This window comes from Ursus maritimus, unplaced genomic scaffold (assembly GCF_017311325.1).
Source record: "Ursus maritimus isolate PB19 unplaced genomic scaffold, ASM1731132v1 scaffold_14, whole genome shotgun sequence".
Classification (NCBI taxonomy): domain Eukaryota; kingdom Metazoa; phylum Chordata; class Mammalia; order Carnivora; family Ursidae; genus Ursus; species Ursus maritimus.
The window spans coordinates 36652561-36666032 of NW_024423786.1; the positions used below are offsets into that span (position 1 = coordinate 36652561).

General features: G+C 56.9%; 2 protein-coding genes across 2 annotated transcripts in view; both read left to right on the forward strand.

Moving 5' to 3' along the window:
- Positions 1-8993, forward strand: part of LOC103675064 (store-operated calcium entry regulator STIMATE) — a 52919-nt gene extending 43926 nt beyond the window's left edge. Inside the window, exons 5-8 of the mRNA XM_040628694.1 lie at positions 1139-1251; positions 2559-2636; positions 3352-3501; positions 5331-8993. Coding sequence (XP_040484628.1) covers positions 1139-1251; positions 2559-2636; positions 3352-3501; positions 5331-5447 — 458 coding nt within the window. The 3' untranslated portion in view covers positions 5448-8993. The remainder of the gene's footprint in view (positions 1-1138; positions 1252-2558; positions 2637-3351; positions 3502-5330) is intronic.
- Positions 8994-10769: 1776 nt separating this feature from the next.
- MUSTN1 (musculoskeletal, embryonic nuclear protein 1) lies at positions 10770-12602 on the forward strand. The gene is made up of 3 exons (XM_008703675.2): positions 10770-10925; positions 11986-12118; positions 12293-12602. The coding sequence occupies exons 1-3, from the start codon at positions 10917-10919 to the stop codon at positions 12397-12399; spliced, it is 249 nt and encodes an 82-aa protein (XP_008701897.1). The 5' UTR covers positions 10770-10916; the 3' UTR covers positions 12400-12602.
- The last annotated feature ends 870 nt before the right edge of the window (positions 12603-13472 follow it).

Here is a 13472-nt window from a genome sequence, read left to right on the forward strand (position 1 = left end):
CTGGAGGGCTGAGGCTGGGCTGGGCCTGCTCCGGCACCCGTGCCTGGACAGGGATGGCTACAGAGGCCGGAGCATCACACGAGAAACCGGAGCCCTGTCTCTGGGCCAGGTTCTGTCTTCACAGCCTGGATGGGGGCCTTTGCCTCCCCTGAAATGCTGCCCTCTACCCCCTCTTCTGGCCAGTGATGGTCCGGCCACTCCAGCAGAGCCTCCAGAGCTGGCCCCAGTGGCCTCCCCCCGTCCCCTGGCTCCTCTCTAGGTCTCCCACTTTGGAGAGGCATGTGTGGCTCCCTGGAGGCCCATCCCATGGGTTCTGCCTGTCCCCGAGGATACAGATCCATCCCTGGGGCTGGTCCTCCACCCTTCCTCTAGTCCTTTTTGAAACATTCTGGAGCCTCTCCAGGGCCTTCATGTGCCCTAGTGTGAACTGTTGTATTTCTCCATTTCTCAAGCACAGTGACTGATGGGGTCACAGATGGACCTTTGTCACGGCCCCAAGGCCCAGCCCCTCCCTCCTGCCTCTCTACCCGGTTTCCTTCACTCTCCCCAGCGAAGCTGTGTTGGGCTACCCCACAGAGACAGAATCAGGATCCCTCCAGTCTGAATTCTGCTTTCAGGGCTGAGGGCAGCAGGAGCAGTCGGGGAGGGCGGCTCGGGGTAGCAGACCAGCAAAGAGGAAGTTTGCTCCCTTCGTAGTCACAAACATCAGGCAGCCCACGGATGGAGCAAAGGATGGATAGCGCCACAGTCACTGGAAAAATCAACAACGGATAATAATAGCAGTCTTGCTTCATACAGCTCTACCAGTGGACAAAAAGAGCCAGCTCTCTGAGCCCCAGCAGTGAACACTTACTAACTTTAGTCTCCTTAATTATATCCTAGAATCTCCTGAAAGAAGCACCACTCTGGTATCTCCAAATTAGGAATTCTGTGATTTTGTCTAAAACACCCGCATGTGTCTGTTCTGGCTGAAGTGATTCTTGGTGCTTTGGGGGCTCATGAAGTGGATTTAGAGCCACGGTTCTGGTGTGGGCCGGGGGGCCTGAGGGCTCCCGGGAGCTGTGGGCGTGGGGCGGGGCCATGGGCTCGGATCCTGGCGTCTGGGCCCCACGTGACTGCGCACCCACTGTCCCTGCAGGAGACCCTCTGCAGTGCGGAGCCTGGGTTGGGCAGTGTGCTCTTTACATCGTGATCATGATTTTTGAAAAGTCTGTCGTCTTCATCGTCCTCCTCATACTTCAGTGGAAAAAGGTTTGCCTCTTGTCCCTTCTTTAGCAGCTCCTTGGGACGCCAAGCGAGACGGTACTTGTTCCCCTACCACCCACACGCCCCAGCCTTATTGGGAAAGCAAATTTGTTCTTTCTTTTCCTCCTTTTTTTTTTCCACCTCCACGAATGCAGTCTGGATTGTGTGCTGTGGCAGCCTGTCTAGAGCAGGAACTTGTTTTTTCACTTAGCATCCATCTACTTGAACCGTGTAAGTGTCTGCCCTCCATTAAGCTTTGGGAGACGCAAAGCCAGGGGACATAAGAGTCCCTGCCCTTGGGCTACTTACTGGCTGAGACAGTCTTTAGGCCTCACGATTGAACTGTTGGGAGTGTGTTCTCTACATTTGCACATGCCCTCACACACCTCTCTTGGCAAGTGGTTTCATCAAGCCTTTGGGTGCCGCAGGAAGCAGCTGGTTACACACTGTTCCCAGGGTTCCCTTGGCCCTGTCCTTTGGCCCCTATGTACTGTGTAGATAAGCCTCCGCTGCCCAGTTCCCCCACACGGCCGTGTGAAACCAGCCAAAGAGCCTTTGAGTAGCTCAGAACTTGGCCTTCCTCTGGTTCGGTTTGGTTTTGTTTTTTTTAAAGATTGTATTGATTTATTTGAAACAGAGTATGCAAGCACAAGGAGGGGGGCAGAGGGAGAGAGACAAGCAGACTCCCTGCTGAGCAGGGAGCCAGATTGGGCTCGATCCCAGGACCCTGAGATCACGACCTGAGCCGAAGGCAGATGCTTAACCTGCTGAACCACCCAGGCGCCCCTTCTTTGGTTTTATTTGTGTCTGAGTTTTATTTTTCAAGAAAATAAACCAAGGCTTTTCAGAGCTGTTGTCCTTCAGGAGGTGGTTGGGGTGCAGGATTTCTGTTCGAAGGTGGCCTGGCGTCTCGTTGCTAGTGTCTGTAGTGAGCCTCCACCGACCTCATTCCCTCCAATTCCCCGAAGCCCCACCATCCCCATCCTCCGTGCTTCCCGGTGGGTGGGCCCTGCTCTGCTCAGTGTTGTAAGCCCACTGTACTTCCCAAGTCCACAGCACTGGAAAAGCTGCTAAAGCCCTAACTGCTCTAGGTGCTCTCCCGGAGGTCTGTCCCTTGTTAGCGGTCACACCTGGGGACTGCCCGTGCAGCCCTGGGCGTGAGGCGCTGTTCCCCTCAGCGTTCTGGGGGAGTGTCGTCTAAGCTAAGCCGCCCTGCTTAGGGCCCCATGGGTGATGTGTGCTGCTGCCCCCCTACCCCCAGGCACTTTCTCTGTGGTCTCTCCCTACCTCACGGAGTCTGCTTCTCTTTACAGGTGGCCCTATTGAATCCTATTGAAAACCCAGACCTGAAACTGGCCATCGTCATGCTGATCGTCCCCTTCTTTGTCAATGTCAGTGCCATGTTGCATTTTACCCCCATGTGCTCTCTGCCTTCCAGTGTCCTGTTCACAGTTCTGAGTCTGACAGACAAAGCCCCTTACAGCCCCCAGGCCCCTCCCCACTCCAGACCTGGAAATGGCAGGATTGCTTCCTCAGTGGGCAGAACCCTACTTCAGGCTCCCCATGCAAGAGGGGAGGTCCTGGGAACTTTGTCTTGCCCACCCTGCCAGGGGACCTCCCGCGGAAGAGGCCCTCCCATGCACAACCAGCAATTTCTAAATCAGGATGTTAGGAATTCACCCCTGTCTTATCCCTGACCCCAGAGGTCCAAGAGAAACTCATGAGCACACTGGCTAGAAGTTAGGAAATAGAAGGAACATGAAAGTCTCCTGGGGCTAACGGTTGTGGCAGAGTGGGCGGGCCAGCCTCTCAGCCTGGGGCAGGAGCCCCAACCCAGAGCCCAGAAACCTTGCCAGCGGCTAAGGCCAAAGCCCAAAGAGGGCCAGAATTTTCTTGCTGGTTCTCTGATAAGAAAGTGGAGGCACAGGACATGGAGGGTGGAAATCTCTTTGTAAGCTTGTGAGAGAGCAGGGGGACTGGAGGAGGTTTTTCTTCCCCTCGTTCTGGACCTTACAGTCTGGAGCGGGTGGGAAGGATGGCGATGGGGTCGGCTCTGCTTTGACAGCTGGCTTATCCCAGAGTAACATGCATGTTTCCTCCCCGCAGGCTTTGATGTTTTGGGTAGTGGACAATTTCCTCATGAGAAAGGGGAGGACGAAAGCTAAACTAGAAGAAAGGGGAGCCAACCAGGACTCAAGGAACGGGAGCAAGGTTCGCTACCGAAGGGCCGCATCCCACGAGGAGTCAGAGTCTGAGGTAGGGCCGGGCCCTCGCGCCGTGCCCCGTCCCGAGGAGGTCTCCGGCCTCTGTTTGCATCTGGTCTTCTCAGCACCGGCCAGGGGGAGGAAGAAGAGACTGGTAGCTTCCATCCAGCAGGGACGCATGTGGTGGCCCCTGGCCTGCCCACAGCAGGGAGGTGGAGCACCGGGTGGGTTGGTGCAGCTTGCCCCCCATAGCCTGGACCTCCGCCGGGGAGGAAGACAGGGAAGGGAGGGGCTGCCGTGTTCGGGGAAGTTGGCAAGGACTGTCATGGGCCTGATCGTTGACTGTAAGCGTTAAGGTGTTTCAGTCCCTGCCCACCACTACAGAGCAGCAGAAGTGTTGGCTAAGCCCCCTAGAGACTTCGAAAACATAAGGGTAGCCAGACCTTCTGGGGAACTGCCCCTTCCCTTACTGTCAGGTGTCCTGAGTTCAAAGGTTTGGACTTCGGGAAGATTAGTGGTCATAAATAGGAGCATGGAGGCCAAGTGGCGCTCCTGGGGAGCCCGCACCTCTGTGTGCTGTGGGGCAAGGCCAGGGCTGCCTCCTGAGAGGCCTCGTCTGCTTTCTCGGTGTGCCCAGCTCTGCATGAGGGTGGGGCTGCAGAAATGGCGGAGGTAGTGTCTTCCCCGGAGACCTTCAGGCTGGATGAGGTGAAGGTGAGCGTCTGGATAGCTCCTTCTAACACGGTGTGATCCTTCTGACACTGAGGCGTTCACAAAGCCGTGTGAGGACCCTGGAACGTCTGTTTAACTCCTGGGGGCATCCCGAGGGAGTTTTGAAAGCTGAGTAGAAGAGCAGGAAAGAGGGTAAGCCCATATCTTCCTAGGTGTCCCTAGGATCTGGCACGGGGCCTGTCCTGTCCCAAGAGCCTGGCAAACATTAGATAAATGATAACACTGTAGGCAGAAGCAACCACTCAGGAGCAATCGTGGTCACGTGTGGTGGCCTCTGGGTCACGTGAAACCCCTCGTGGCCAGAGCAGCATGTGTCCTGTAGGGTAGGACAGAATGACATGGAATGAGGTACCGGCAAAGGTCTCAGCCAGGTGGGCAAGGTGCTTTGTGATGGGGGCACCTGGACGGGTGGTAGGGAGCCAGAGAGAAGGTCTAATCAGGGACCCCTTGAGGGGAGTGGTCCAGGGAGAGGTGAGGCAGCTGTCCTGCCCCTGGGAGAGAGCGAGCTCATGGTGCACTGTCCCTGTGCTTCCCCAGTGCCCAGAGGTCTGAGGAGCCAGCAAGCAGCGTGGCAGGTCAGCAGGAAGTGCCCTTGCTCCATGGCCGAGTCCTTCCAGACGCTCAGAAAAGTGCAGGGCTCCCATTTGTCTTCGCAAGTTGCAGCGTTGGTTCACAGCAGCTGCTCTGAACGTGGCCTGCCTTATGTGTGCTTCACAGAGGTTCGCTTTGCCTTTTGAAAGGGACTTTTGAGTTTGCATTTGCTGTCTGTAGGGCACTTTCCAGGACCTGGGACGCCCTGTGTCCAGATTGGACGTTTTTGCCGGGATGACCTTAGGGTGGGGGTCCTTACTGAGTTTTCTCTGGCTAGGCTCCATCCCAGCTAGAGGTTGGCTGGAGAAGGGGGGAGCGCTGCAGAGGGGCAGGCACGTCCACACGGCGCTGGCTTCAAGAGCCCGTGAATACACCGGGAGTAAGGGACGTCTGGGGTGATCTCACTCCGTAAAGGGGCCTCCCCATCGCCCTCTCTTGAAGAAACACAAGACTCCGGGCCTTCTGGAGGGGTTAGCACGCTGCTGCGGGGGTGCAGGGAGGGCAGGGGTAGAAGGCCCCGCTGGTGGTGACTCAGGCCATGCCTCTCCACCACCCCAGATCCTGATCTCAGCCGACGACGAGATGGAGGAGTCGGACGTGGAGGAGGACCTGCGCCGACTGACCCCCCTGAAGCCTGCGAAGAAGAAGAAGCACCGCTTCGGGCTGCCCGTCTGACGCGCTCCTGTGCTGGGGTCCGGTGTGGGGGCCCTGCCAGGTCAGCAGATGGTCGCTGCACAGTGTCCCTCCTTCCCTCCTCTCTGCCCCTCCTCTTCTACCTCCACTCCTCTCGCTGTCTCCGCCCGCTCCCAGACTGCTGGGACTTGCCAGAGGGAGGCTGGGCCAGCGCCGAGGGGCTCCAGGCAGCCGGAGGTCCCCACTCAGTTGCACTACAAACACTGACCAAATATGCAAGCGAGGCGTTTTGTGTGTCTGTCATTGTCCCAAACGGTGTTGTGAGGGACCCAGAAGCCCCGTTCTGTGTCTGGCTGGGTGGCATTGAGGAGGAAAACGGACGCGCGCACAGACTGGGTAGAGCCTTTCCCCAAGGCTCCTGGAGCATGAGGACCTAACACGTTTTGGGCTGAAAGTCATTCATTGACCAAGTTGGAACCACAATGCTTTCTTACTCCAAATGGCTTTGTAACTACTGATTTCTAAAGCCGGTTTTATGAGCTGTCACAGTGTTAATGTTTTTGAGTATGTGTTTATTTCCTATGGGACTAATGGGCAAAACATAGATTTTTAAGTCTTCCGTATGCTGTTGACTTTTATATTTTTAAGTTATATTTTCATACTATTGTATTTAAAAACTCTTTTTAAGCCCCAAAGAAATGGGTTTGTCTGCCTTTTGTGGGATGTGAACTAGCGGGAAGAAAAAGTCGGGAGTTTTTTATTTGGGATATTTTTAGGTAGTCTGCGATGAATGAGGTAAATGGTCCTGGCAGGAAGGGAGAGGAGCCCGTGTCTGAAAGGAACAAACCCAGTGGCTCTGTAGAGGCCGGGCCTGAGTGGGAGGCAGCTGGTCCAAAGGCCAGTCCGGGGCCCGGGGCAAGTGGGTCCAGCTGCTTGGCTTTCTGCTGACAGGTTAGAAGTCTTAGTTAAACGTGACCAAGAGAAGAGCCTGGAGGTCTGTGTCCAGAGAAACTGAGACCATGAGGCGACCCCTTTGTGTTCCCTGCCTCTCTTTGGTCTCCACATCTGAAGTTTAAAATTCAATCTGGGCCTCCTCGCCTCCCAGTGTAAGGTGGAGCCTTCAGAACCAGCTGCTGGACCAGTCCCAGGAGCCTTCTCTCAGGCTGTCCTGTGTCTGACATCTTGGTGGTGACCCCTTTTTTGCACAAGAGTCTGAGGAACGCCTTCCTGACCCGGTGATCCTGTTTCTCACAGCGTCCAAAGCAGCAGGGCAGCTGGAGATGGGGCGGGTCAAGGTGCAAGAGCTTGCGTGTGCATCCACAGGCCGGGGAGAGGCTTCGAAGCCCCGGTCCCCTCCCTGGGGAGTGGCCCTCACTGCTTAGGATGGCCCCAGGCCTCCCGTAGCTTTGTGAGTCTGCTGACCACGGTGGAACGGGTTGGCCTGGGCCCTCACCCTGCTGTGGGAGCAGCACAGTGGGGCAGCCAGCATTTTGTCGTGGCCCAGACGCAGCCACAGAAGTTAAGGAACGAAAAACTACACCGCTAAGGTACAAGCTAGAAGTGAGACAGGTGCAGGGAGGCCACCTGGCCCAGAACCTTCCTTTTAGACCTACATACAAATGTGCTGCCCTTAAGTAGATTGGGTCAGAATTGTGGCGTGGGAGCCAAGCTGCTAAGCCCTGGGCCTGCCTTCCGTCTCACAATTGCACTCGTCTTCCCCTGGGAGTCTGGAACCAGAGGGCTCAAAGGAGCCAGGCCCTGTTGCTACCCTGGGTGGCTACTCTGCAAGTGCGGGTGTCTGCAGCGGGAGGCGAGGCTGTATGCAAGACCAGCCCTCATTTTGGCTCTTCACTCCTGCCCGTCCCCCGGCTGTAGTGGGGTGTCTCCCCTGAAGAACCGGTGCTGGGGAAGACCAGAACTGACGTTGTGCCTGCTCATGTCAGCCTCTCGTGGCGTTGCTGGCTCTCCCTGCTTTTCCCTCCTGTTCCATGTTGTATGAACAGCCTGTGCCCGCCCCTGTTTCCTCCACCTTCCTGAGCTCAGAATCAGAGCTGTGCTTTCAGTCTTCAGCTCCAGGCACAGTGGGTGGAGGAGCCACAGTCCCTGGAAGGTGAAAAGTAGGACTTATATAGGCCTCAGACAATCTGCTCATCTCAAGGCCAGACCCAGTGCCTGCTGGGCACTGGGTTTGGGGAGCAAAGCAGTGGCTAATGAGGGGTGGTTTTTCCTTGTATCCCGGATTTCAATAAGGGCTTTCGTCTCTGAACCACAGTTGTAGAGCTGGCTGACCTGGGGATGGGTGTCTAATCGTAGAGAGCCTTGTAGTGTGTGGGACTGGACAGCGTGGCCTCGCCGGTGTGGCCTTCCCTGCCCTTCGTGTGTGTGTGTGTGTGTGTGTGTGTGTGTGTGTGTGTGCAGTTTGTATTCCCTGGAGTGGTTCCTGCAGTCACTGGGGGGTTTTCTGTGGTGCGCTGTCCCAAGAGACCAGATGCAGAGGGCCATGGTCAGAACCTCCTGCTGAGCTGTCCTCCCTCCCTGGGATGCGTCTCCTCACCACCCGCCCCGAGGTGCCTTACGAGGTGCAGCTCTTTACCCGGCCACGTGGCAAGTGTCACAGTGCTTGAGAAACCATGGGACACTAACTGGATATTGTGTGCTGTCCATCTGATCTGTGCAGATGTGGACCTTGGCCAAGCCACCCATGATGGAAGCTTATAAGTCAGGGTCATGAACAAGTTTTTTGTACCTAATGGAAATAACCTGATGAGGTAGAACTGTCACGTCTGAATGGCAGGAATCATTGTTGGCCTTATTTCCTTCTGCTGTCAGTGGGATGTTGACAATGGCAAGCGGGGTATGTTGGTGAGATCCTGGGCAGCAGTGGCTTCTTGGTCTGCTCAGAAGACCTTTGGGGTAAAGGCCAGTGTCCCATCAGTTAACCCTCAGGCACGCTGGTGGCCTCCTGCCTCAAGCTTTAATTCATGCCCCTCCTAGCAACAGACAGTCCGAGGCGAATGTTGACCTGTCATGCCTTTAAAGAGAAAACCTATAAAGGCTCAAATCCTAGGCAATCTAGTCCTGTAGCCTGCAGCCCAGAGTCCCCATTGGAAGGCTACCCAGGAGCCCACTCTGCCCTCTAGACAACAACTTACTGGCCTTTTGCAGCCAGGCCAGCATAGACAGCTCTGGGAACTTCTCACTGGCCAAAGCAGTCCCTTTGTAGGATGTAGGGCTGGCTTTTAGAAGTTGCACACACTTCCGACCAGGAGTGGAGAGCTCTCGGTTTTACCCTGTGAAAACATGGCAGCTCTGAAGGGCTTTGCTCTCAGGGAGGGACTTCTGGTCCAATGGCCGTCGGCACCTTGAGCTCCTGGCTAGGTGGGTGGGCTGGTCTCATTTGATCTCTCTTTTCATGATGTTTATTAGAACTCAGAACTCTGTGAGCAAATCATGGCCTATTTCCACTGCCCTTCCAGTGGGGGTGTTTCATCAGTGGTGTTAAGATTCATAGAAATACGTTTTTGAAATGAAAGGGAAGACGATGTACTTACATTGTAAAATGGTTTACAATAAAGTTTCACATCTTAATAGTTTTTTTTTTTTTTTTTTAAAGAAACCGTCACTTGTGGTTGTTGGTTGTGTGTTCTTTGGAGTTGAGACAGTTTAGTAGGGTCAAGAAAATTTCCCCAGTGAGTTGGAGGATTCTCCCCTGGGGCGCCTGGGTGGCTCAATCGGTGAAGCATCTGCCTTTGGCTCAGGTCGTGATCCCAGGGTTCTGGGATCGAGCTCCACATTGGGCTCCCTGCTCTGCTGGGAGCCTGCTTCTCCCTCTCCCTCTGCCCCCACCCTCGCTCGTGCTCTCTCCCTGTCTCAAATAAATAATCTTTAAAAAAAAAACAAAACAAAACAAGAGGAAGACAGACGACTCTCCCCAGGAAACCCAGTGTGAATGAACCTGCATCACCCCGGGACAGACACAGGAGCCGGGCTCTGCCAAAGGAAGAAACCAAGCGCACTCTCGCCTTTTCCGCTTCCCTGCAGATGCCAGTAAAAGGTACTTTACCTCCCCCTGAGGAGCAAGTGGTGCTGGGGGATGGGAGCTGTGAGCAGTGAACAGTCCACATCCTTGTCCGTGACGCCATGGGGCTGGAAGGCAGGTGCCTCCCTGGGCAGAGCCAGCCGTGGGGGCAGTGCCAGAGCACCTCCCCCCCAGGCCAGGCTTGCCCTCAGTGCCTCGTGGCCCTGTTCGCAGGCCTGGGTTCGTGCCCCTGGCTGTCAGAAGGCATTCCTCATGTCAGCACTTGTCTCAGATGGAGCCTGGCAGTCCTCACATTGGCCTGCTGGGGCTTGGGGTGGGATTGGAGATGTGACAGCAGTGGAGTGACATTCGGGATAACCAAATGTCAGTGCCTGGTGGGGTTCCGTCTGCTTGGAGCCTCCAAGGATAAAAATAACCTCCGTCACAAACCGACAAGGACTTCGGGTGTGGCTGACACCCCACCCCAGCCACTCCCCACACTCACCCCAGGTGAGGAGTCCTGCCGTGTGCCTCGAGGGTCTCCCCTTCAAGGATGGGCGATTAGGAGCTGGCAGAGAGCCAGGTGACCTTCAGGGGAGACCTTGGATCTGTCCCTCTCTCCACAGCTCAGTACCTGGAATGGGCTCAGATGTCACCCACCCTCTTTGAGCCACCTAAGTGTCTTCAGGCCAGGCACCTTTGGGTGACCTCATCCGGTCAGAGGCTCTGTGCCCTTCCCTGCCTGCACTCACCAGTGCCCTTATCAGAAAACAAGTTTCTTCCTGCTCCTTCCTGGGCACTTTACCCCCTGCCTCTTTGTTCCTTTGCTGAACTTGCCCTGGGAGCCAGACAGAGGACAGGCACAACAGCAAACAGAGTGGCTTCCTGGGCTTCCCTCGGCCACGGTTGCTCCCCTGTGAACCATGGGGGGCTGTGCGCGCTGCAAGCACATGTTCCCGAGTGTCAGACGCGGGCAGCTTCTGTCCTGCTGCCGAGCAGGGATGGAAAATCTCTTTCCTCTGGAATCCAGGGAGAGAAGGAAAAACAAGCTCAGAACGGCCCAGCCAGGCGAGGGGCCCTTGCTCCCCTCAGGGACACCCACTGCGTGGGGATGGACTGTCCCAGCTGGACGGCTCAGGCTGCCACACACATTCTGGGATCTGCGTTCCTCAGCACACCCGTTGCTAGCTGCCAGGCCCGGCCCCTCCTGCCCTAGAGCAGCTGTTTGCGAGGGCACAGGGTCTCCCCCGCCACCTGCTCTCACCAGGGCCACAGCCCCCCGGCAGCAGGGCTCAGCCAAACCCTCTCATCTCCAAGAATAAACTCTGAACTAGAGGCTGTGTGGACCTGAATCATCAGGAAGCCCGTCGAGGAGGGGAGTGGCTTTCCGGGATATATAAGCCCCAGAGGGCTGGCGCGGCTCTGATCTCTTCCACCGGTTTCTGCCTCTGCCGGAGGAGCGCGTTCACAGCAGCTCTCGTACAGGACCCACCATGTCCCAGGTAGGAGGGTCCAGCCCAGGCTGTGTGGGGCGGGGGCGGGGATGGGAACCTGGACACTGTTGTCTCTGACCGTTGTGTCCTGAGCTGAACTCCAGGCGTAAACAGGGGTCCCTGCAGCCCCTGAAAGGCCAGGGCCCAGGGAGGGCAACCCCGGGCCCCAGCTTGCCGACAAACCCCTATTTATCTTGGGTTTGGTGGTATTCCCTGCTTTGCCTAGAGAGTGGAGACAACATGACAACGTGTAGGGTACTTTTGTGTGTGAAGAAGCTGACCATATGACCCGTTTGTAACTGTGTGTATGTGTGTGAACACACACGTGAGGCTGGATCTGTAGGTACCCAACTCTGCCCTGGCATCTCCCCAGCCGGACAGGGCTCTGTGCAGGGCGGGTAGCGTCTTGCCCCAGGAGCCCAGCCCAGACTCGGGGACCAGGGATTCCCCGCACCTGTCCCCAGGGCTTAGGAAGGAGTGAGGCCTCAGACTCGTGGGCGCCTGGGGTTGACAGGATAAGCACTGAGTCTGAATATCCCTAGTCCTGGAGGGAGAGAGAGAGTAGCAGGCAAAGTGGAGGGTTCTCCTTGCTTCCTGCCCTATGGGTGGGTGCTCACTGCAGACTGACTTCATGGGCATCTGCTGCTTTTACCCTATTCTCACCCCCAAAACACACAAATGCAGGCAGTTGGGGGGAGAGAAAGGCAATCCCTAAGGGACCCACCCAGTGAGCAGGTCTTAGAATTCATCCCTTGAAACTCCACCTCGAAACCAGACCCTTTTCCCTTTCCCCTTTGTGCCCAGGCCTGAGCCTGGCCAGGCAGACAGACAGCGTGTGGCCACAGGAGCCATAGTCCCCGAGCTCCCAGTCTGTGGGAGAAGGACAGAGAGACTTGGGGGTGGGGGGTAGAGTGCAGCTGGGGAGGCTTTCTAGAAGAGGAATGGAGCCTTCAATTGGCTTGAGCTCGGTGACCAGGGAAGAGGGGTCTCAGGGCCAATGCACAGAGGTGGGAAGGGGCTTTCAGCCTCGAGGCCTGGGTTTCTAAGCTGAGGCTCTGGACTCTCCAAGGCTGGTGCTCAGGAGGCCCCCATCAAGAAGAAGCGCCCCCCAGTGAAGGAGGAAGATCTGAAGGGGGCCCGTGGGAACCTAGCCAAGAACCAGGAGATCAAGTCCAAGACGTACCAGGTCATGCAGGAGTGTGGTGAGTATCCTCTCCGGCGGTGGCAGTGGAGGGCGTGGATGGCTGTCGGGGGGCGGGGGACAGGGTGAGGGGTCCCAGGGTGGGTTCCTGACAGGCCAGAGCTCCTGAGCTCAGGGGGGCACCCTCCACGAATGCCCCTCCCACACCTCCCCATCCTCCCCGTCCTCCCCACAGAACGAGCTGGCTGCACTGCCCCGTCAGTGTTCAGCGGCAACCGGACCGGCACTGAGACCGTCTTTGAGAAGCCCAAAGCCGGACCTGCCAAGAGTGTCTTCGGCTGAGACATGCGCACCATTCCTCTCACCGCTGCCAACTCCCAGACGCAGGAGCCTTTCCCAAAAACGTTCTTATGCCAGAATGTACCCTCTTACCTGCTGCCTGTGAGACTGCCACCTGCCCCTCACAGCCCTGGCCCCTCAGCCCAGGGACTCTGCACCAGCACCCAGGGAACACCAATAAAGAGCATGCCCAAGTGGCCCCAGCATTTTGGAGGCTGTTAGTTGATCGCTCGCCATGGCTGCTAAGTGTAGGGGAGGGGCAGGCGGGGTAGGGTGTAGGGCATGTTCTGTACCCTTCATGGGCTTTTGGGAGGTCCCAGACAATAAGGCAGGTGCTATTATGGCTACTGCCACATGCTAGAAAGAGCCTTGGATGTGGAGACCTGGTGCTGAGCTCTTGTGTGACTTCAAACCAGTCTCTCCCTTTCTGAGCCTCGGTTTCCCCTCCTTGTCTGACAAGGGACTAGAGCTGGAGCCTGTTGCATGAAACAGGCCACAGTAACACTGCTCAGAGTGAAGCAGGGGGGGGCCCGAGGCTCACCCTGCCTGCCACAGAAACCATCAAGATGTTTCCAAGGCTCTGTGGGAGCAGGGACCTCAAAGACCCCTTCCCCCCCCCCCACACCCATTTGCACTACCTCCTTGCCAGCTCATAACCCTTCAAAGACAAAGCCAGGTCGAGGCCCCTCCCTGGCCACTGGTAGTCCACCTCTTGAGCTGCTCTGCTCCCAGGCTCGGGGTGAGCCTCCCCCCTGCCACTCCCACAGCTCTGCCTGCATCATGGGAACTCAGCTCCTTGGCTCATGAGGCCTCAGTGTCCCCTGTGTGCATGGAGCTGTCAGATCCAGGGGACTACAGAGGCCCATCCGGGGGATGGGCAGAGGCCCGGGCTGGACCGGCAGGGCTGGGGCTCACGGCACCCGACTTGGCTGCTGCCTGCAGGGAAGCCGGCTGGTCCCCCAGGCAGGTCGGGCTGGCTGCTCGGAGCCTTTCCCACGTTCTCAGCCTGCCCGGCCTCCTTATTTAGCTGCTTCTGGGCAGGGCCTGTGCTCTGTGCCCAAGGAGCAGACCTTCCG